The following is a 24476-nucleotide window of genomic DNA, read 5'->3' as shown; positions in this document are numbered from 1 at the left end:
TGTCAGCCATAATGAGCAATGAACATGACAAAAGTTAAATTAATGTAATATTCTCAGGCTAAAAATTTAAACTACTACATGTTATATCAATTCTTTCACTCACGTCTCTCCCATTTTGTAGAATATTTCACTGGTAAGCAGATGTAATTCATAATGAAGGAATGCATCAAAAGGTTAAGATCGACTTTCTATTTGAATTCCCATTACAACCAAGCATATTTGCAGATCAAAAAGATGTTCAAACTGGTGTCACAGGTCAACATATAATTAAATTCCAACACAGGCTCATAGAGACAAGTTCCTTGGAATTTGTTGTTAGGGAATTTGACATGTTGGGTCACTGCTCTAAACTGTCCCCCAAACTATACCCTTTCAGGGATGTTTTGGCTATGAATAATTTGGAATATCCTTTCTTTTAGCCACTGAATGATTAAAAAGGTCCTTAGACTGAAGATAGCTTTATAATTCATTTAAAATTCTTTGACTTTGTTGTATATCAAAGAAGCTACTGAGCTGCCCAACTGAAGAGACCATAAATTTATTAGTCTGGGACCATCTGCTCTTACAAGTCTAGTTCCACACACAGGACCAGCACCAAAGTCCTTAGGAACTAAGATGAGGTAGAACGAGTATTAATTAACTGATGTCAAAGGGTTGGATTTTCTTTTCCCATAGGATATCAGCTAACAAGATTCATGACCACAGATAGGTATCAGGTAATAAGATTCATGACCACAGATAAAGCCAAGGAGTTAAACATAAAAGTATGTTACAAAATTACAGGAAATACTGGCTTTAGTAAAATTAGATCCTCTCCAAAGGGACTGTATAGCTTGATATTTTCTCACTCCCCTCACTCACTTAGGCTCTCGTTTATTTACAATGAATAACTGCCCATTGTTACCGACTCTGATAAAGGAACATCTGAGGACTGGTATCCGAGGCCAGACTGGATTAAGGCTTGGACTCATGCCTTGTCTGAAGAATTCCTTGTTTTTGTGAAATTCCACCCAGACATTTTCAATGGCTCTTTTGTATTTAAAAAGGAATTAAAACACTTTGGTAAATAAATATGGCCGTATTTGAAGTCAGTAGCAATAATGAAACCATAAAAGCATCTTCAAACAAACTCTTGATTGTTAACTTTCAAACTTTAAAAATCCTATAACATGTACCAAAGCAGTAAATGTTCTTTTAGTGCTTCTCTGTGAAAGGCCACATCCCAAGAGTAGTATCTTGGACTTTCATTTCATCACCTCACAGGTATCACGTCATAGTTATATTACATTACCTCTACAACTAAATACCAACTGTGCATAGTACACCTGACTCAGGGCTTCTTGCCACGGTTGAGTGCTCAGAATAAAATCAATCAAAAATACAACTAACATTTGCATTCATTCAGTGTGACTAATATAGAAATTACACTAACAAACTTGTCAGAATTTACACACTCAAGTGAATACTGTTTCTTTCAAAAAGTCATCATGAGGAGCTATACTTATTCCAAAATTGGGAGCAGGTGATTGGGGTGTGGGAGAGGGGGGAAGGAGAGAGGGAGAGAGAGAAACTGACTGAGAGAGAGGCAGTGGTGGTGAAGGGGGAATCCAAGAAATTGCCTGTCTCTGGATGTAAAGATTCCTGCCCATAATTTCCACACCTGGACATTAGGATAATTACTATGCTTTCTCTGTTGGGGGCCAAAAGTTCTCTAACTTCCCGCCCCCAATCCCTGTGCAAACTCAACTTTGGAAGTAACTGCCTTAGGGATCCTAACATGTTACCAAGACCCACAGTGGGGAATTCCTCCCATTACCTCTCTCAGCTGTCACGAGAGCCCATCCCTTCTTTGGGAGCTCCTACCACCTACAGGTCTCTGACAGCCTTTCTTGTGGAAGTTCTTTTCTTGTGTCTGTACACCTAGCCCAATTTAACTCCTCTCTCTCCACCTAAAGATCTGCCCCTCATGATTCAAGATTTAGACAACTTTATGAGCACTTAGGGTTTAGGTTGCTCTTATTATTCAATTACATTGTGGACCAAGAAAAATTCTGAGTTGCTTGACAATACAGTAATTTTAACATTTTAATGAGACATTACAATCACCACTTCAAATAACTTATTTTTCCAAAGGTCAACTGAAAAAGCAGCCTACTGAAAGTGAAGGGTATCTGAATGTGTTGCATTCCTGCAGAGGTTCGGTATGCAAAACAACTGTGCTAACTTCACAATAAATAGAAAAGTAAAGTAAGTGCCCTGTCACTGAGTGAGCACTCTTGTTGGCTGAATGATTCACATAGAGGCCAAATGGCTATAAGTGACACTACTGGACAACTCTTGATTTTCTTTCCCTACTCTTATCTTTCATTTCCAAACTAGATAACCTTTTAATGAAAAGAATTCTGAAACAGACCATCCCCTACGTTTGGGAGCCACTGTTTATATGACAATGAGAGTTGATGTTTTAACTCTGCTGACACTTTGAATTTAAAAAGAAAAACAATTAAAGTGCATGTACTTAATCTCTGCTTCAACAAACAAAACGTGGGAATTTAACTGAATCTTGGTGACTCAAGTTCATGATAATCAAGAGTGTTAGGGGACACAGGGGACCAAGGTTCTAGTGCCGGATTTATCAATTGGTAGCTACTACCTAACAAGGCCTCGGTTTCTCACCTGTAACTTAATTGCCAAGATCCCTTCTAGTTTATATTCTACATTTTTATTAATAGTTATACAGGAATATGATATAGTAAAACTTTAGGAAATTCTAAGGTGGGTATATCTTAACTTTCCCTTTCAATCTTGGCTGTCTTCTGTGTCTTCCCCAACCAATAAAAGGCTCAAAAACTTGAATTTCTGGATGACATACTTTTGGGCTATAACTGATATTTCTTCTCTCTTCTGCAGGATAATCCTTTTTGTTCTTTCTGACACCACCCATGGTTTTCTCCTTGTTGCCCTGTCAACCTTCTAGTCAATGTCACTTTTTGCCATACCTCCACCTTTTCCATTTTTGTCTTTTCAACCAATGAAAACACATTTTCTGATTAAATAAACAGCTTCTGTAACCTTCGTTCTTTTGACTGTTTTTGTTAATGCTTCTACTCAGACTGTTTGGATAGCTTAACAGTTCAGAGTTCTAACAGTTTTCTATAATTATATAAGAAATAGTTTTTGAGCATCTACATGTGCCAGGCACCATGACAGCCCTTTATCAACCTGGGAAAGAATTCTTTCAATGTGTTCCATCATTAAAGTGGGGAAGCAGCAGATATGACACCAAAAGCACAGGCAACAAAAACAAAAATACACAAGTGGGACACACTAAGAAGCTTCTACACAGCAAAGGAAACAAAAGAATGAAAAAGCAACCTATGGAACAGGAGAAAATATTTGCAAACCATGTATATAAGAAACTCTTGTAACTCAATAGTAAAATAAACTAATAACCTGATTAAAAAATGGACTAAGCACTTGAATAGCCATTTCTCTTAAAGACGACATACAGATGGCCAACAAGTATAGGAAAAAATGCTCAATGCTACTAATCATCAGGGAAATGCAAATCAAAACCACAAAAAGATATCACTTCACACCTGTCAGGTTGCTATTATCAAAAAACAAAAGATGACGAAGTATTGGCGAGGAGTTGGAGAAACTGGAACCTTTGCCCGCTATTGGTGGGAATGTAAAATGGTGCAGCCTCTACAGAAAGCAAAACTACCATATGATCCAGCAATCCCATTTCTGGGTATTTAACCAAAAGAATTGAAATCAGAATCTTGAAGAGATATTAGCACTACCTGTTCACTGCAGCACTATTCACAAGAGTCAAGAAGTGGAACAACCTGTATGTCTGACAGATAAATGGATAAGGTAAATAAACACACACACATTTACACACACACATACACATATAGTCTGGAATACTATTCAGCCTTAAAAAGAAGGAAATTCTGCAATACGCAACAACATGGATGAACCTTCAGGACATTATGCTAAATGAAATAAGCGAGTCACAGGAAGACAAATACTGCATGAATCTACTTATATGAAGGAATGGCACTGCTTCCTGAATGTGAATTTCTCTGCTTGCAGGACCAGAAATGATTACAAGTTTCTGTAGCAGTGGATTTGTTGCTACCTTCCAGGCAGCTGCCTGGATCTTGTAACTGATCACGTTCCCCTCATTGAATAACCTACTAAACACCTTGGCACTAAATAGATTTGTGACTCACCTTTAGCAAGTTTACAGGCCTTCATTAAATCTACTTGTGTACTCATGCCAATGCTGATTCTATCTTACTTTGTTATAATACCAAATTCTTTTACTTTTGTTCTTCCCAAAATTTTTACTATTGATGTTTAACATTCTTAATTATAATTTTTATAAGCCACCTTAAGTCATTTTTGAAAAATTGTTTAAAATTGATTCTAAAAAAGACTTCAAATTCCATTAAGGGGTGGGGGGCGGACAGTAAAATGTAGCAACTGTGTACACAGGTATGGAGCAAGACTTCCGAGGTTCAAATTTTGACTCCTCTAGTGACGAGCCATGTGGACCTTGGGCAAGTTACTAGACACTGCTGTGTCTGGTTTCTATTGTAAATGGAGACATACAGATATAGAAAACAAACTTATGGTTACCAGGGGGTTAGGTGGGGGAGGGACAAACTGGGATATTGGGATTGACGTATACACACTACTATATACAAAACAGATAACTAATAAGTACCTACTGTAGAGCACAGGGAACTCTACTCAATACTTTGTAATGACCTATATGGGGAAAGAAGCTAAAAAAAGAGTGGAGATACATATACATATTTATATATATATACACACACATATATATATACACACACACATATATATACATATATATATTTAACTGATTCACTTTGCTGTACAGCAGAAACTAACACAGCATTGTAAATCAACTATAGTCCAATAAAAATTAAAAATAAAATAAAATGGAGATAATAGTTCCTCTCTCAAAGGGTTGTTTTGAGTTTTAAATAAAATCAGTAATATACTTAGAATGATGCATTTAGCACAGTGCTTGGCACATAGCAAACGCTCAAATGTTAGTTGTGAGGAATTTTTATGCTGTAGTTTAGCATACATAGCTGGGTTTACAATCTAATGTCAGTGTAAACAAACCAGCATTCCCATCATATCATGTAACAGAATGTTTGGACATGATATTTTACAATGATTACTAGAAAAACTCTTTTGATCTTCTTTACTGCATTTTCTGCTGACAATATTATCAAAGACAGGCATATTTCCTTAAGGGAAGCTTGATATTAAAATCTGGACTTATAAAATAGGTTCAAGAGTTCTTTGTTTTCCGTTAACATTTAAATATTAAAATTAAAACAAACACAACTGTGCTCTGCCACTGCCGGAAAGGATTTGAAGCAACAAAATATTAAGCTTCAATAAAACTGAGAATTTTTTTTTTAAAGAAAGCAAGAGCTAAGGAAAAAGGTGTATATGAGCGAGCTGGGAGAAAAACTGTATCAGAACAAGTTGGCTAAAGGAAGTTACTGTAGTTGAAAACAGAACTTCATTTCCTCAAAGGGCAGCCAAAGCAAAGAGAGAAACATGAGAAGTATCCTGACTCTCTATTTCAATGAAAGGAAGCTGGCCCTTAATCAGGAGGAATACTTTTTTGTTTCTAAGCTAGCATAGGATACATGGGGAACACTGATGATAATAATTAAGAACTTTGACAGTAGTCAAAGAAAAGAAAAAAGCAGAGACAGTTTTCGGTAAATACCTCGTCTAAGAGGAGTCTCAATCTAATGTCCAAGGCTAAGTTCCACAGTCAGTACACCCTCCTCCACAAGCTGTTCTCTACTTCACTAAATGACAATTCGATCCTTCTAGTTAGTTATTCAGGCTAATAACCAAGTCGTCCTTGACTCCCCTTCGTTCTTTCACCAGATTAAAAGCATACCCAGATTCTGGTTACTTTTCAAACCAGCTCCACTGCCCCCACGCTTTGACCTAAGTGGCCATCATTTTCCCCCAGGATTACTGCAACCGTCTCCTAACTGGTCTCCCTGCTCCACTTCAGTCTATTTGGATACTATTAAAAGTCTGAGCACGTCATTCCCCTGTTCAAAATCCTCCTATGGCCCCCCACTCATTCGGAATAAAGCCAAAAATCTCAGGAGGCTCTCAGAGATCTAGTTCCACCCCCAGGCCCCACTTCGTCTGTCTCTTTACCTCTTTGACCTAACCTGCTCCTCTCACTTCACACCACATGGCCACACTGGCCTCTTGGCTGTTACAGAAATGTTCCAAGCGTCAGGACCCTTGCATTTGTGTTCCCTCTGCCTAAATGCTCTTCTCCTAAGTAGCCACTCCCTTCAGATCTTTACTCAAATACCACCTTTCCAGCGGGGCTTTCTGTTGCTCTATTTAATACTGCAAACACTCCACACACCCACACACATCACACGTGACGTTCTGTATCTCCCTTTTCTGCTTTATTTCTCCCTCAGCACTGCTCACTATCTATCGTACTATGTCTTTTCATTTTCATGTTCATTTCCATCTTCCCCACTAGAATGTAAACCCCATGAGGGCAGGGTTTTGTTTTGTTTTGTTTTTTTTCTGCTACATCACCCAGTGTTAGAACAAGGCTTATTGCACAGTGGATATTCAAATATTCGTTGTAAGAATATGTGGGTAAAATTCTGAGGGCATGGCCTTAGAGTATACTTATATAGGAGTAATTCTGAAAGTGGGAGTGGGAGATAGAGTAATACAGTTCAGTTATGTAGTATTCTGGTGATCTGATTTGCTACATGGTTAATGCTTAGAACACAAAAACCAAAGAATGGATCACAGATCTTTCAGCCAGTGGTCTCTAAAGTGGGGTAGCATAAGATGATCGCTTGGGATGAGGGGCCAACATGTTGGAATTATATATTTTTTTATAAAGTTAAAGAAATAATGGATGGACTTTCACTGGTGCCCTCACTCAGTCTATGTTTCAGAAGGTCAAGCATCACACATGGTTCTTGGCGCACTCTTCTGAAGGAAGAGTGGAGTGGGAGTACTCATGTTAGATGTAATTATATATTTACATGATTATTTATTCCTATCCTGTTTCACACATACTAGAAGATTTTTATATCATGAAAGTAAGCAATCACAGCTTCGAGAAGATAACGTGATGAAAGACTCCTGTTTCTAGATATCTACCCTGTCTTGCTTCATGACCCTAACATTTTAGATGAATGGAAATTTAATTCACTGTACAAAGTAAGGAACATTTAGATATTAAGATCACTTTGATAAAAGAATTGAGCCATAAAGATTGTCTTTCTTGAGAGTGCATTTAGGAGACCTAAATACAACTTTTTCTCTTTGGCGAGAATACTGACATTCCCTTAATACAACTGAATAAGTAAAAGTATTCCGTTAGGCATTGGCAAAATGACAGAACTAATAATTAAAATGCTTGAACAGAAAAAGTATGACTAAAGATTTAAATTACCTGAGTTTTCAAAACTTAAATTTGATAGAAAGTGAACCAGACTTTTCTTACGTGGTAGGAGGAAATTCAGGCACCTTGGGAAGAACATGAACCTTTTATGATCACTGAGGCACTATTAAATGGTCTAGTATGCAACTTGCTACAAGCCGTCTCTCCAGCAGGGCTTAACTTAGAAAAAGGCCTCAATTATTCAACCACTAAATAAGTTCCTCTACTGATAAGTAAGAGATGCTTTCCCAAGAGAACCAGAGATTTAAAGTGTTACAGTAAATGCAAACTCCTCATCTATTTCAAGTGAATGTTTTTGGAGTGTGGACTAGATTTGTCCACAAGTTTTCACTTCTGGTTTCCCATTCTCAGTTATGCAAAAATGAACTCACAAAGGCAAATTCAAATATCTATTTTGAAAAGTATTTACTCAGTTTGAATAAATTAATTGCAAATAAAAATTAGCTACAATATATAGCCTGAATAGAAATGACTAGAACAAATACAACACAGGGCTTGATTTCCTTGCATTAGTCACAAAGCATGTGACAATCTAGAAAACTTCAAAATCAATTATATTTCTTTGAAAAAGGAGTAACAGCAGTTACTGATACATCACAACTAGTCAACTTATAATACAAAGTTTCCTGACATGCATTTCCTGAGTGAACCCAAATGATTTTTTAAAACAAGGAAATTTTGACAAGTTGAAGTAAAGTAAAATAGTTCATGGCCTCTAAGCAACAGGTTTTGTTTTTCAAAAACCAAAAGAAAATTCAGAACAGCACTGTAATAGGATAAATTAAAGCTGTGCTACCACATACAAAATTTTGCTAGAGTCAATTAAGTATAATACAACTTTTCGAACTAAAGGAAAACAAAAGAATAAAAAAATGATTCTGTCTAGTCTAAAAGTGTACTGATTTCTACAAGTGTCACAAAGAGTTTGATGTAGTGCAACTGTCTATACTTTCCTTGTGGTGTGTTAAAAAAGGGGGGGGTGGGGGGAGGGGAGAAGAAATGTTTTCTTGCTTCTGAAAGCAAAGAACTTACTGGAATTAGAGAATAAACTGACCATGCAAGTATGTCCCTCCATTTGGCTGTCACTGGTGCTCATTTGCCAACCAAGTATTTCCTTGAGTCACACTGTGGCAACTGTCCTTTTAGGATTCAAGCCCACAGTTAAGGCTGGTCTGTTAGATTAAAAAAAAAAGAGCACTGCTGTCATTCAACTCTTTATATCTCTCTAAATTTCTTACCTGAATAAGTCCAAATACAGGATAGTTAATTAAGCATTTCTTTTTCTAAAAGCAAATCAAGTCACTCTCCTTTCTTGTTATTTATGCTTTTTCTCATGGGAATGATATTTTTTCTAAAAACAGTGAACAGATGAACCACAGTTTATATCTAAAAAATAAACTTGCCAAATGTTGCTGATACTAAAAACAGATTAGTTATCATGGGAGAATAATAGATAATCCAGATTAAATTGCATATTCAAAGGAGCATGTGAAATGTTTCTTAGCATTAAGTTTTTGTTATAGTACTACACTTGGGAGAAACATTAAGGAAAAAAAATCTTTCCCGATTATCTTCAATGTGGTTAAAAACAAACACCTCTTACATAATGGTAATTAATATGAATTTGTTTTTACAAAGTATTCTAATTTACCAAATTTCATATTTAGATGGGGGTGGGGAGAGAGGCTCTCTTGTCCTTCTTCCTAACTTTGCAAATCCTTGAGCTATGCTTGCTAAACTACCATTCACACCAAGAGTGTGAGACCATCGTTACCATGCTACTCTACCAAGAACATTCTAAGATATTTTCTATAATAAAGATAAATAGAAAAAAAGTTAATATACATGTTGCTGTATTTTACAATGTTTGCAACAAACTGTAAACTAACATAGTTTGAACCAACAGTACCCTCAGTTATACAAAACAATTTTTCAACACTGAGGATGGGTGATTCAAAACACTAAAATGAAGGCATCAAATTAGACTATGTCTTTTTCTCCTCAAAATATATTTTCAAAACTCAGAATTCAGAAGTCTGGTACTTTTGGAAATTCCTTTGCTTGAGTTTCCCAGATTTTTGCTCAGAAATTGCTACTATTTATTATAAATGTTTAAAAAAATTCTTCATCTTAATGCAAATGACCAGAGCAGAAAAACTGTGATGTGGACAACGGGTTGGAAAACCCAAATCACTTAGCTTATAAATGTATAATGTAGTCCTGGAGGACAATGGTCTGTTAGTCTAGAGGTCCTTGGAAAATAAGTCTGATGTAGCCTTGTTCACCAGCCAACTGATGTGCACAAAAGGGACAGGCTGCATGAAAAGTATGAGTACCATGAGGAAGCGGGATCTGGGACCAGTAGGCAGTTGTCTTTTCTGAACACACATGCCCACACGGGCTGAACGCATGGGTTGGAGGGCCGGCGTCCACATAAAATCCAGCTTCACATCCAAGCCACAGAGGGACATAGGGACCAACAGACCTACACATAGGACATTCACGATCTTTTCCATCACGTTCTTCTTTGTTTCCCCAGTTATGATAGCCATGCACATGGCCGCAGTTCAGATACACCCATGGTTGCTTTTCATCAACAACATCTTTCCTCTTCATACTAGGAAATGCTAGTGTGTTGAACCCTACAGGGCACTGAGGTCGTGCTGCATTGATTTCCTGTCTTAAAGCTTCTAAATGCTTCACGGTAGGAGTGTGGGAAAGGCCTTCTGCAGTACGCCACAGCAATGTTGCACCACAGAGGTCAATTAATGAGCCATCTTGTAACTGATTGGTTTCAATTTCCACCTAGAGGAAACAAGAATCAAAAAAACACATTCACCACTGAGTTTTGGATTTTTACCTAAGAGTTTTGGTCTTACGTGCTCCTTACTCAAGAATCAAGATTTCCTCTGGTTGTTTATTTAAGAAACTCAAATGGCAGTCATGAAAAATATGGGTTTGAAAATCAAGGAAAGAAAATTGAGCAGTAACTTATCTCATTTCAGCTTTATAGTAAAGACAATTTATGATTAAAACATCTGGCTAATCACTAAGTTTAATATTTCCAATTTGGTAAATATGTTGGTCGAAGATATACAGATACAAGTAGAAAATACACAGAGTGCTGTTTAAATTGGGAAAGCTTAGGTTTTAAAATATATTAACATAATATAAAAGAAGAATAAATTTTTAGAGTGTTCTAATTGAAACATTAAGATATTATCCTCCTGGTATAGTATTTGGTAGTCAGCACTTGATAGCCATATTTCGTACTCTGTGTCAGCAAAAGATTTAATAGTTTTTGGGAATATGTAATGCACTCAGTCCAACTCACCCTATGAGTTTATTGTTGTTAAATAAGAAGCTACATCTCAGTACTTACCATTTTCCCTCTCTGCTGAGCTGATCTGGTTTCACGCAGGCTGAATACATTTCCACACACTGATATTTCTCTCCATATTCCAGGCTTGGAGTCTTCTGTGAACCCATTGCGTGGATGCATAACAAGAACGCCATTGGTGGTCAAGCCATCCATCTGTCCATCTGATGTCTTCCATTTGGCAGCCTTCTCCTAGTAGGAAAAATAGTGATCTTCTGTTTATTTATAATTGGGAAATAGAAGTGGTTATAAAATGCAACATTTAGGAAAAAAGCTTTTTACCCCAAGAAAGATGTTTTTTGATGAGTCAAATCCTGCAGCATAAATCCGTGCTGTAAAGGGGGGATTCCGTTCACATATAATTCTACAGGCAAATCTTGATATGGTGCTTTGCACTGACTGTGTATCAGAATTACTTTGACTTCCAGGAACTGTGTCAGTTACTACAAAGTCAATGGGACTTTCAGTCGACCGACCAATCTAAGGGAAAAACAAATATCTATAAACCTATTCAAAGGAACACAATGGAAAATCCACTCAAGAAAGGCACAAACAGTAAGATGAAATCATTAAGCCTCTGAAATTTCTAATGCTCAAACTTATCATACTTAACTCTGGGGCATCTACACCCTTGAAAACCAATCTGTCACATTTCCTCTGATGTAGTAATCACTTAGAGCATAAAATTAAGTAGGAACTTACAACCCAGAATATATGAAACCTCAGGGAATGAAGAGTTTAGGATGGCTGAGATTTCTGGGTGGCTGAAGATTTTAATTTTAACCCCTTTGGACAGAAATATGTCTACCATGTATTACTCTAGTTTCCTTAACAGAATATAATGAACATAAAAGTAAATCTTTTATGATGACTCCAGGACATTACACTATGAATACCTTTATGAACTGCACTGATGTCTTCAGGTGCTATAAAGGTGTAGAGGAATGCTGATCCTTATGTTAAAGGCTTACAAAGCCGTGCTTTGAGGTCTGATGTATACTTCACAGGATTCTTGTGTCTTTTCTGTCAGGTTGTCAGCTATCATTTCTTGCTGTTGGGCATATTTGTCTCTAGCAGCATACCCCTCCTCTAACTAGTTACTCTAATTCTGCCATGGGTTGAGAAATCAAATAACCAAACTTCAAAGAATAGTATTTCAAAAGGTTCTTAGTGATGGCCTAAGGGATTCTCCAGGGAGCAGGGAAAAGTGCATGGACTTTGTGGCATTTATCTTATATGCCTAGATGTCCTTTTTGTTTTCTTCCTCGTTCTTGGCCATGTTTCAGAGAGACAAGGTTCTTAGAACAAAGCTCTTCTGGGTGAGGTGTCAGTGAATTAAACATCTTCAAAGGTCTAGCAAGTATAAATTAATTTCATTTTGGAAGATGAATGTTGAGAAGAAAAAAGGAAATCAGTGGAAGAGATGACAAAAGTGACAAATGTCACAGAGTTTTAAAGTAAACATTTAGAAATCAGTTCATTAATGTATTTGTTATAAAGTAGTATCATAAAAATTAAAGAATACCGTTACTAAGAAAAAATATTGACCCTTTACAAAGATGACGACTCTTAAGTCATTCTTTGCATAGTTGAGCTTTAAGAATTCCTTATATCAGCACACTTTTAGATAAAATTCTTCAGTGTTTTTATCCTGCCACCAAGTACAAAGTCTTTATTTAGTTTGGATAGTGTTAGGGGGAAATTTGTTGGTTAAAAAATGTAACATTGGATGTCCCTTTATTTTTAAGAATATGATATCCAAAGAAAATGGTCTCAGACCTTTGGAACTAAAAATATTTCTACTGTTCTAAAAAATTCAGCATTCCATTAAAAGGATGTGGGGGATAGTGACTTTAAAGAAATACTTTGTTACTGACTACAGCAAAGACACCTCCAGGCCTTTTCATATTCATTTAATTCTTTAAAATAAAGAAAAACTGAGAAGTCATTGGGACTACAATTATAAGAACAACATTATTAGGTACTTTATGTCTCATTTGTTTCAAAAAAGCCCAAGGCCTTACAAAACCCAGTATTAAGGGAGAAGATATCATGAATTTTACTTATGTCTTTGGGTTTAGCTTTTCTATCATCTATCAATTTATAAAACCATCAGCACTGGATTGGTACAAAGAATGAGAGAAATAAAAACTGTTATTGCCAATAGCTTTGACCAAATATGTGCTGAGAAGCAAGTTTGACTCCACATATATGATGTGAACAGTTAGAAACTGCCTGTAGTTTCAGTTGCCTAGAGAGGAAGGTGACAAGTAATAGCAAAAAAAAAAAAAAAAAAATCATAAATGTGTACAAAATATCTCTTGGTTCCTTTTTTTAGATAATAATAGCTAATAATTATTATAGCTACTAATATTACCAGTTAAGTGTTTACCAGGTACCCGGCACAGTTCTGAGGACTTTATAGGTATTAACACATTTACGCCTCCTAATAGTCATCTGAGGGAAGTTCTATTATCTGCACTTTATAGGAGGAAACTGTGGCACAGAGTAACTAATTAATGTTTACCAGGAATTCTGATTTCAGAGCCCATCTTTTAACCATGCTACATGGACTTCTACATATGGGGTTTAGAAATCAATATGTTTTAATGAAATGCATTAAAATATGACAATCCTTAATCAGACCACAGCACAAGTCACTTACAACAGGTTTTTAACTTAAAAAAAAATGTAGATGTTACAATACCTGAAACATATCAGTGTTGCTGTCATGAGTATATTCAACCACCACTGTCTGGGCCCGAGACAAGGTGTATGATATGCTATGCTGGTCCTTGTTGCTTATTGCCTAAGGAAGGAAAGATCAATAGCAAAAATTAGCAGGTAGGTCAATCAAAATAGATAATCTTTTCATAAAAAAAGAAAGGTCATCTATTTATTACGTGTGTAACACATTTTCCCCCTGAAATTTAGGGTAGAGATTAATAACTCTTGCGTAACCTCGGCTGTGACAGTGGTTTCTTAGGTTAAGTGGGATGCGGAAGAATTCAGGCAGACCTTATTTTATTATGCTTCACAGATATTGCATTTTTTTTAAACAAACTGAAGGTTTGTGGCAACTCTGCATTGTCAGATGATGGTTAGCATTTTTTAGCAATAAAGTATTTTTAAATTAAGGTATATACATTATTTTTTAGACATAATGCTATTATTGCACACTTAGTAGAATACAGCATAGTGTAAACATAACTTTTGTATGCACTGGGAAACCAAAAAAATTTATTGTGATTTGCTTTACTGTGGTGGTCTAGAACTGAACCCCAAATATATGAGGTATGCCAGTACACTGAAGCAATTATAGAGTAAGAACGTAAGTTCACTGTATAAAAACATTATACAATCTGAGTCTCCATTATAAGTATTTTTAATTATAAGGTAATCGAAACCAAATCCCAGGTAGAAACTGAAAGCGGTACTCAGTAGTGCTCTGATAAGGAGAAAATACAAAATCTTGCAAGACAAGACAAATCTTATATTTAAAGTAACTCAAAGAGGTTTAAAGTTAACAAATAAGCAGAGATAATTGGTTTTCCTAGCCATTCTGTGACTTTATAGATGACAAATATTTGCCATATGCTGGGCTAGATACAGAAAAATTCATAGGATGATTAAACATACCAAAGGAAATGGATACAATGCTTATGACCGTACTTCTGACTTATGCCAAACTAAAAACATTGCTAAAAAGAACTTTTCAGTTTTGTTTTCAGGCGTTTTCTATGTATATGAGTTGACGATAATAGCAGAGGGGGAAAAACCTGCACAAAGGAAGTGGAAACAGGTTGCATAAAAGAAAAAACAGATAGAAAGACACAGAAGAATGACTATAGGCAGTAAAGAGGCTAAATGAAAAAACTTTCTTATTTAGAACTTTGGCATTATAAAATTTTACTTGGTTTTAATTTGTAGCTAATCTGTAATAGATAAAGCCTTAAACCCATAGTTTTAAGATAATTAAGATCGTGAATATTTCAAATATACAAAGAGAATAAACAAACACCTGGGTACTAACTACCCAGCTTTATCATTCTTACTAATGCCATTTTTGCTTCTGATTTTTTTAAAAGAAATTAAACTGCAGATATAATGAAGGCTGCTTACATGTCCTTCCCTACTCCCCTCTCTCTGTAGAGGTACTGAACCTCAAGAGTGCAGTGTAGGTCACTCTCGTGCATGTGCTTAACATGTTTTACTACACATTTATGTGTTCATAAACATTACAAAATGGTTTTAAAGGTTTAAAAACCTATAATTATTTTAACTCAGCATTAAGCAGCTGATTTTTCAATGAAAGAATTGCTCAGTATTTTGGAAGTTAATTCTTAAGAGCTAAAGAGATTTAAAAACAAAGGTTTTGTGTACTTTGAGATTGTAAGCCGTGGTTTTTTTTCTGTTGCTGTTTGTTGTTTTTTTTTTGCGGTACGTGGGCCTCTCATTGTTGTGGCCTCTCCTGTTGCAGAGCACAGGCTCCGGACGCACAGGCTCAGTGGCCATGGCTCACGGGCCCAGCCGCTCTGCGGCATGTGGGATCCTCCCGGACCGGGGCACGAACCCGTGTCCCCTGCATCGGCAGGCGGACTCTCAACCACTGTGCCACCAGGGAAGCCCTGTTTGTTTTTTAAACTATCAGACCTACTCCTAGATTGAGAATAAGAACTACGTCAAGTTCTCACTGGACTGGAAGGCAGGGTTTAATCAGTCATCCCAGATGACTGCCAGACTAAACAATTAGTTTTCTTCATGACCTCATTACCACATCCCTCCAAAATTGAAAGAGGAAAATGTCAATTTTTGACCCCTAAGATTCTTGTTGCCTAGTAAAGATGAAAAGGAGCCAACAATGAAACATTAGGAGCATGACAGTAAAAATATGAAGAAAGGTACAGAATAGGAAATTATAGAAGGATCAGAAAGATTTGATACTGGGTCTCAACCAGAGGTAATATTAGCTGTGTAGGGGGAATTTGGAAATACGTAGGTGCATTTTTTGGCTGTCACAATGATTTGAGGGCTTAAATGGCATTTAGTGGCTGGGGACCAAGAATATTAAATATCCTGCAACATGTAGGACAGTCCTGCATAAAGAAGAATTGGCACACCCAAAATGTCAAGAGCATTTCTGTAGGGAAATACTGGAAAGAAGCTCCTCAGATTGGATCAATAAGCCTTTCACTCCACCACCTGCTTATTATTTATCAGCACATCCCTTCTCTGCAAAGGAGCAGAAAGAAACACCTAAAAGAAACTGTCCCTTTTCTACATTCACTGGTTCTCGAACAGTAAAAGAGGAGACTACTCAAGGCATGAGAACTCTTGTTTAGACACCACACTGGATATAAAACAAAGCCAAAAATCCAACTGACTTCAGGGACCAGAGCTGTGACCTACAGCAAGGCACTGTATGCCAATTTCTCTCTCGTTTATTAAACCTACAAAAATACACCTCAGATGGTGTAATAATAATGTACATTCTGGGGCTGCTTAGCTAAAAATATAGATACTTCCAGAAGTCAAAGAACTCTTTGTAATTTTTATTCACTCACCACAGTATCAAATTCAGTCTGTTATAAAATTGGAAGTAGGGGAATTCACAGGAAATGTAAAGATATGAAAATTCCCCCTTATTGTCTAGGAAAAGCCCAAGGGTCCTGAAATGGTGGCCCAGCTTCTTGAGATCTTGGTTGGGAAATAAAAAGGGGGTGAGAAGCATTAAATAGGCCAGGAGATTGAGAAGTTATATTATAGACACAATTGGGTATTTGCTTTCATAGCTTTGATTCAATTTAATAATTATTCAGGTCTACTGTGTTCAAGGCAGTATAAAAGCCATGAGGATCATAAAACAAAATATAAAAACAAGAGCATCCATAGGATCTTTAGTTAAAAAAAATCACCCCATCCAAACATGCTTCTAGTACCTGAATACAAATATTATGAACCACATTCCCTGCCCAGCCCAGGCAGGGTCTCTCTGGTAACAGCAGGACGCCCTACTTCTCAGGGGAGTTTCACAATTCCAAATACTACATAAAGCCCTGGCCCCACCCCACCCACACCTTTTTAATAAGAAAAAGGAATTATTTCCTTCTAATTTCCACCCACTGATACAGAATGTGAAGGGAATGCTAGAGAATACAAACAGCAAGTACAAGTCTTTCAATTGCTCCAAGTTAATTCATTTAGTTTTTATTTTGGGTTTTTTTTTGTTGTTGTTGTTGTTGTTTTTTACCTTTGCAGCCTGAGGAGTACAAGCAATATGCACAGTGCTGGGCTTCACCCCATTTGCCTTAGGTCTTTTAAACAAAGCAAACCTACTTTTCCTCCTTCCTCTATCGCCGTTTGGGAGAGACCCATTATACCTGATGGAGGAGAAAAAAGTTTAGGGAATTTCATGTAAGAACCACACCAATTCTAAAACAAATGTTTTACACTGTCTTAGAGGATCAATCCCCAATTAATTATGTATTAGCAGATTATAAGTGTCTGGAATTAACTTCTAGCAATTGCTGATCCTCAGACTAGCTGCCTGAGTGTGAAACAAAATGAGATTCTTTCTGGTGACATTTGAAGTCACAGAGAAGTACCTTTTGGATTACACACAGCTTTGAATTATCTATATTTTCCTTCCCTCTTTTATTCAAGATAATCAAGAGCTGATTAATGGCATATCTGACTTCTTATGACTCATTCTATTTTTTAAAAAAGGTGAATGTTTGCATGTGCTAATACAACCTTTAAAAGTACAATATAATCTCCTTTAACTATGAACCAAACACTTTATAAATAACTGAACTTCTGAAATAAGGAATTTTTAGATTTAAGTCTCAGCTACTTGCATGTACACACTCACATTCACATTATGTCAGCAAAACCTGCCTGACTGAGTGTAACTAAGTGGCAGTTAAACATACTTTTGTTGTTCAGACATTATGACCATTTCTCCGTGATAGTATATATATGCCCTAAAGCTAAGCAAGGACTGAACTAATAGGAAAAAAGTTCAAAACATTTGGGTGTTTACTATGTACTAGGCACTAGTGGGTTCTATGCCACACATCACCTCCCTTAATCCATTCTCATAAAAACTGCGAGATGGCACCACTAGCCACTGTTACAGGTTAGGAATTAAGTTATCCCTCAGAGGAATTAAGTTCCTCAGATGCTCAGAGGAATTAAGTTATTTCCTGAAGGTCACACAAGTGACACTGGCAAAGCTAGAATTGGAATCCAGGTGTTTGTCATTCTTTTTTCATTCTTTACTGCACCATTGCGGCATGAACCGTAGCTTAATAATAATCTCTCCTCATGTACTAACCCCTCACCGCCCGACAAAAATCTTTGGTTTGATGGTTTCTTATTTACAGTTGGTTAATCTGGGGGAAAATGAGGCAAGGAATGGGGACAGTTTTGAGGGTGGAAGAGAATGTACTTGTAAAATGGCCTATATTAGTGTCTGACAAGGAAGGGAAGGGAGTTTACTCAAAGACTGTCAGATACAGAATTACACTGAAGCTTTATAAAATGTCACACACTCTGACTCTACTGGAGAAAACCCCTGCTGGAAGTTCAGAGTGGTGCCGGCAGCTAATGCATGAAGTCTGCTATTCTAGGCAGTGCTGGCCCCAGCCCACCCACTGTGGGCTCTTCACTGCCCCTCACTACTGTCCACCCAGAGCTTGCCTTATTCCTCTCCTGGACATATGCTCTCTATTCCCACACTGTGTTCCTGCAGCTCAGAGCTCTTTTTTAAAGAGCAACAGCATGAAACTGACAACCTTATGCAGCTTGATGTCTCCTTCTAGAGGGTTGAGAAGAAGCATTATTTGCATTTTAAGATACCAAGTGCCAGGTACAGAGACAACTACTACTGATAAGATTAACTGAGAAACTGCTGGGCTAAAAGAGCCAGTTTAAACCATATACTAAATTTTAAATTCTAAGTCTTCAAATGACTCAAATTTCCTGAAGAATTTAACTTTGAATAGTTTTTGGTGGTTAAAAGCTGTTTGTCATTAATACATCAAAATCTATGTGATCTGAAATTGTAATATGGTAGTCACTATATTGTTTATAATCTTTTAAATTGTTTTTGGGAAAAAAAAACTGGTTTTGTTTTTTTTTTTAATCTCAAAGGGCCTTAGATGATCTTGTCTAACTGTCATTTTACAGAAGAGGAAACTAAGGTCCAGAATGGTTAACTGACTTGCCTAAGGCCATACAGCTAGCAGTGCTGGAATAAGCACTGGAATCCAGGATTCCTGGCTTCCAGTCAAGCTCAGTAATGCCATATTATCTCCCCAGTTTTTCTTACTTTCTTATCTGAAACAATGGACACATTCTCACTTAAAGAAGAATTTGCACCAACCTGATTCTAAAACATGTTGTAATGTCTAGAGCTGCTTTTTAGGCAGGAGAGAAACAGTAGGGGGAAAGTAAATTTCACAATTTCTAGTTTCTGAGATCTCCAGTAAACAGAGTAACACTGTGTCTCCATTTTGACAGCTGTGGCAAGTTTAGATTGAATAAACTGAAATAATGGAATCATCTATTCCTCAATCACAGATTGCATCTGCGTGAGTTGAATGGATGAGATTACTTTTGAAGTAAACAAGTAGCAAGGTCCTGGCTGCAGAATCATCATATCGTCATGTCTATATAACTCTTTTCTTCAAGTACAGGACCATAAGCACAAAGCAGCCACTGCCTTAGAGGGGAAAGGAATAAATAAATACTAACCTACATGAAATCACCTAAGCAGAGAGGGGATTTTTGGTAAAGTCAGCTGAGGCAAGTTTTCTAAAAGAAGGGACAGGAAAGACAAATGGACTGGCTATGTGACTTTAGACAAATAGCTCTTTTACTTCATCTTTAAGGTTTGTCCTTCCTAGGGGTGAGGGTGAGGCAGAGTTTATGTAGCATTTGAGTACTTATAAAAGATGATATTAAAATGAGAATTAAAAGAGTTTCTTGATTTGGTAATATTATTCTGTAGCTTTAAATACTCTTTGGAAATAGGTAGGATATAAATTCTAAAAAAGGTACTTTTAACCTAGATGTTCAAGTTACCATATATCATTCAATTATACGCTCATCAGATGGGGAAACCTTACCCTAAGACAATGAGTTCACCGTATTTTACTGGTGCTTTGGATGGATGATTTTCTTGATCAGGAGAAAACATGAGCTTGGCTGTTTTTCTCAAATCTCTGTTCACTGGTCAGGAGCCTTGGGACACCTTTTGCATTATTTCCTAGAGGGGAAAAGTTTTCATTAATAATTTGAACAATGAATTTCAGTTTAAATAAAGATGTTCTTTTCTAGCAGTCTTTGTGAGCACAATATTATGCACATAATATATAAAGTATGTGACATTTTCCTCAATAATGGTTATATATTTGATATAACTGTTTAAATACATTAAAAATGTAAATTTAGCAACTTCTGGTTCCAGGAAGATGAAGTAGACATTATTTTCCCTACTATTTCTGTTAATTATAACTAAAAACCCTGGGCATTATATATAATACATAAGAAGACTCCGAAAAGTAGAGAGAAGGCAGAATAGTTAGGGGCCTCCGGGTCCAAGGGACGACTCAGTGGCGAGTTCTTTGGGTTTTCTTTTTGCCTAATATAATCCCAGACTTGGAGGTGAAGAATCTAGCAACCTGGAAATGCCAAACTGGCAGACAGAAAAACAAACGAACAAACACCTGACAAATGCCTGGCCTCTCTAATCAAAGGAACAAGAAAACGGCAGCCTTAGCAAGACAGAAAACTTTTGACAATAACTGCTCTACTGCAGCCAACACCACAGAAAACACTGTGACTCTACCACCACCTTCACCGGCAAGGCCTGAGTGGGGAGCCCAGACTTCTACCTCATGAGGCCATAATGAGGTGGCCTGACCTCCCCTGGCCCTGCCCCTGCCACAGGTAGTGTCAGAGCAGGCCAAGTAGAAAGCCAGCACTTCCAGCCTGTTGGCTAGTAACATGCCCCCGCCACCCCGCATGCCCTAGTGCTGTCAGTGGAGACCACAGGGAGCCTGGACTTCCATCCTGGACTCATAAGGATCTCCTTCCCTCAGGTGTCAATGGAGGCTGAGGAGGGAACCTGGACTTCCATGTCCACCTGGCAGTAACAAAGAGGCTCCCCCTCTTCCCCTGACAGAGCAATGTGAGGAAAAGCCAGTGAAAACAGAAGGTCTGGATAATATCCAGTGTCAGAACTTAATACAAAAATGTCCAGGTTTGGGCTTCCCTGGTGGCGCACTGGTTGAGAGTCTGCCTGCCGATGCAGGGGACACAGGTTCGTGCCCCGGTCCAGGAAGATCCCACATGCCGCGGAGCGGCTGGGCCCGTGAACAATGGCCGCTGAGCCTGTGTGTCCGGAGCCTGTGCTCCGCAACGGGAAAGGCCACAACAGTGAGAGGCCCGCGTACCAAAAAAAAAAAAAAAAAAAAAAAAAAGTCCAGGTTTCAAAAAAACCCCACTTATTATATCAAGAACTAGACAGAATTAAAACAATGCAAAAAGATAATCAACAGATGCCAAAACTTAGATGACACAGATGTGAGAATTACCTAACAAAGACTTTAAATCAGTCATGATAAAAATGCTTCAGTAATCAATTACAAACAAGTTTGGGACAGACAAACAAACAAACAAAAAAACAGAAAGTCTCTGCAAAGAAACAGAAGATATATAAAGCTCACTGGATGGGCTCAACCCAGAATGGAAGGAATGTAGTAAAGGATCAGTGAACTGGAAGACAGAAAGTACCCAGTGTGAACAACAGAGAGAAAAATAGACTGGAAAACAAAAAACAAAAAAAAAACAGAGCCTCATGGACCTGTGGGGCTACAGCTAAAGATCTAATATTTTTATCACCAGAGTCCAGAATGAAAGGAGAAAGAGTGGAGCTGAAAAAGTACTCAAAGAAATAATGACTGGGCTTCCCTGGTGGCGCAGTGGTTGAGAGTCGGCCTGCCGATGCAGGGGACACGGGTTTGTGCCCCGGTCTGGGAAGATCCCACATGCCGCGGAGCAGCTGGCCCCGTGAGCCATGGCCGCTGAGCCTGCGCATCTGGAGCCTGTGCTCCGCAACGGGAGAGGCCACAGCAGTGAGAAGCCCACGTACCGCAAAAAAAAAAAAAAAAGAAAGAAAGAAAAAGAAGTAATGACTGAAACTCACCAAATCTGAAAACAGAAACAAAACCACAGATTCAGGAAGCTGAACAAACCCCACACAGGATAGAACGAAAGAAATCTATGCCAAGACACATCATAATTAAACTTTTGAAAACTAAAGGCAAAGAAATTTTCTTAAAAGCAGTCAGAGAAAAACTACACCTTACCTATGGGGGAAAAACAATTAGAATGACAATTAATTTTTCACCAGAAACTACAGAAGCCAGAAGAAAGTGGCCCTTTTCAAGTGCTGAAGGGAAATAACTGTCAACCAGATTCCTACACCCAACAAAAATGGAGGGGAAATCAAGACATTCTCAGATGAGGGGAAATTAAGAGAATCTGTCACCAGCAGATCTACTCTAATAGAATGGCTAGAGGGAATTCTCTAGACAGAAGCTAAATAAGAAAAAAAACTTGGAACATCAGAAAAGAAGAAAGAACATGGTAGTAAAAATATGGGTAAATAAGCTTTCCTTTTCTTGAATTTTCTGCATTAGGTCTGAAGGTCAAAGCAAAAATTTTAACACTGTCCTATGTAGTTCCAAATGTATGTAAAGGAAATATTTAAGGCAATTATTTAAGGTAATACATATATTGTACTCCTGGGCATTTCTCGCAAAGAAATCAAGACTTATGTTCACACAAAACTTGTACATAAACGTTTATAGCAGCTTTGTTTGCAACAGCCAAAAATTGGAATCAACCCAGATGTCCTTTACTGAGTGGATGATTAAACTGTGGTACACCCATACTATGGAATAGTACTCAGCAAGAAAAAGGAACAAACTATTGGTACATGAAACAACATGGACAACTCTCTAGAGAATTATGCTGAGTATAAAAATCTAAGCTCAAAAGGTTATGTATGATCCCATTTATAGAACATTCTTGAAATGACAAAATTATGGAAACAGAAAACAGGTAAGTGGTTGCCACAGGTTAAGGACGGGGTGGGAGTAGGAGGGAAGTGGGCGTGGCTACAAAAAGGCAACAGGAAAGTACCACAGTGGTGATGGAAATGTTCTGTATCCTTATCAATGTCAATATTCTGGCTGTGATATTGTTACTATATAGTTTTGCAACTATTACCACTGGGGGGAACTGTGTAAAGGGTACAAAGGATCTCTCTCTCTCTCTGTATTATTTCTTACAATTGCATGTGAATCTACAATTACCTCAAAATAAAAAGTTTAATTAAAAATATAAATTTGAGGGCTTCCCTGGTGGCGCAGTGGTTGAGAGTCCGCCTGCCAATGCAGGGGACACGGGTTCGTGCCCCAGTCCGGGAAGATCCCACATGCCGTGGAGCAGCTGGGCCCGTGAGCCATGGCCGCTGAGACTGCGCATCCAGAGCCTGTGCTCCGCAATGGGAGAGGCCACAACAGTGAGAGGCCCGCGTACCGCAAAAAAAAAAAAATATATATATATATATATATTTGACACATGTATGAAAAACAAAAGACTAGCACTTCTGATAAGCCAGAAAAATCACTACAATAAATAATCCCCACAATACTATGATGTCTATTTTATCAGAAGTTTAATGGGACCAGGTACTTCCTATATCTATTCTCTCGCTGGTCTTCCGATAGCCCTGTTATGAAGGTTTCACAAGAAAACTTTTCTATCTAACCCATGAAAGTCTCTTGGTTTTATCCTTCCACTAATTGGTTGCATAGGCAACTCATGAATGAAAAATGCCTTCTTGCCTTTTTCTACGTTACAGTAAAATATGCTTGTACAGCAACACTTCTGGAGAGAGGCAACACAGAATATTTGTAGCCCAATGAATAAGAACAAGTAAAAAAACAAGGCTTAGCTTTTCTGATGGCCTTTTATTCCCTTGTAACTGACATACACATTTAGACCAGCAATCCAGACAAACACACTAACTTTTTTGTTGGTAAATTTTAAAATTGCTTACTAAATTAAAGAAATGAAACATTCGTAAAGAACTATTTTAAGAAAAACATTTCCTTCAAATATGCTATAAAATCTTCTCATCTCCCCAGATGAAATCTGCTTTTGATGACCAGATTTTAATATATTAAATTGTTCGAAGTTTACAGAAATCGATATATAGGTATAACACCATAATTATGAGACATTAGGTTTGTGCAGAAATGTTCACAAGTAAAATAAACTATACTGATCAAATACCCCATTTAGAAAAAGAAACTGATGTGAAGCTAACTAAATCCTTCAATGTAAAAATGTAAAAGTTTTAAGAAAAATTAATTAAAGAACAATTTAGTTCCATATAACAAGACCATCTAATCTACACTGTATCATATTTTAATATATGAACATGTATCCATATCTTTTCTCCCCTAAAGAAGCATTCCATTTTAAAAAGCT

The 24476-nt window shown here is 37.4% G+C and overlaps 1 protein-coding gene across 1 annotated transcript; it reads right to left on the bottom strand.

The window, feature by feature from the left end:
- Positions 1-9766: 9766 nt before the first annotated feature.
- On the bottom strand, positions 9767-20109 carry PELI1 (pellino E3 ubiquitin protein ligase 1; the record flags this gene model as incomplete). Its single annotated transcript, XM_079721068.1, has 6 exons — positions 9767-10333; positions 10911-11099; positions 11190-11387; positions 13615-13716; positions 17158-17287; positions 20039-20109. The coding sequence occupies 6 exons, from the start codon at positions 20107-20109 to the stop codon at positions 9767-9769; spliced, it is 1257 nt and encodes a 418-aa protein (XP_079577194.1).
- Positions 20110-24476: the final 4367 nt, after the last annotated feature.

This window comes from Hyperoodon ampullatus (assembly GCF_949752795.1).
Source record: "Hyperoodon ampullatus genome assembly, chromosome: 15".
Taxonomy (NCBI): domain Eukaryota; kingdom Metazoa; phylum Chordata; class Mammalia; order Artiodactyla; family Ziphiidae; genus Hyperoodon; species Hyperoodon ampullatus.
Note: the sequence above shows the minus strand (reverse complement) of the source record. Positions and strands in the feature narration are given on the sequence as shown.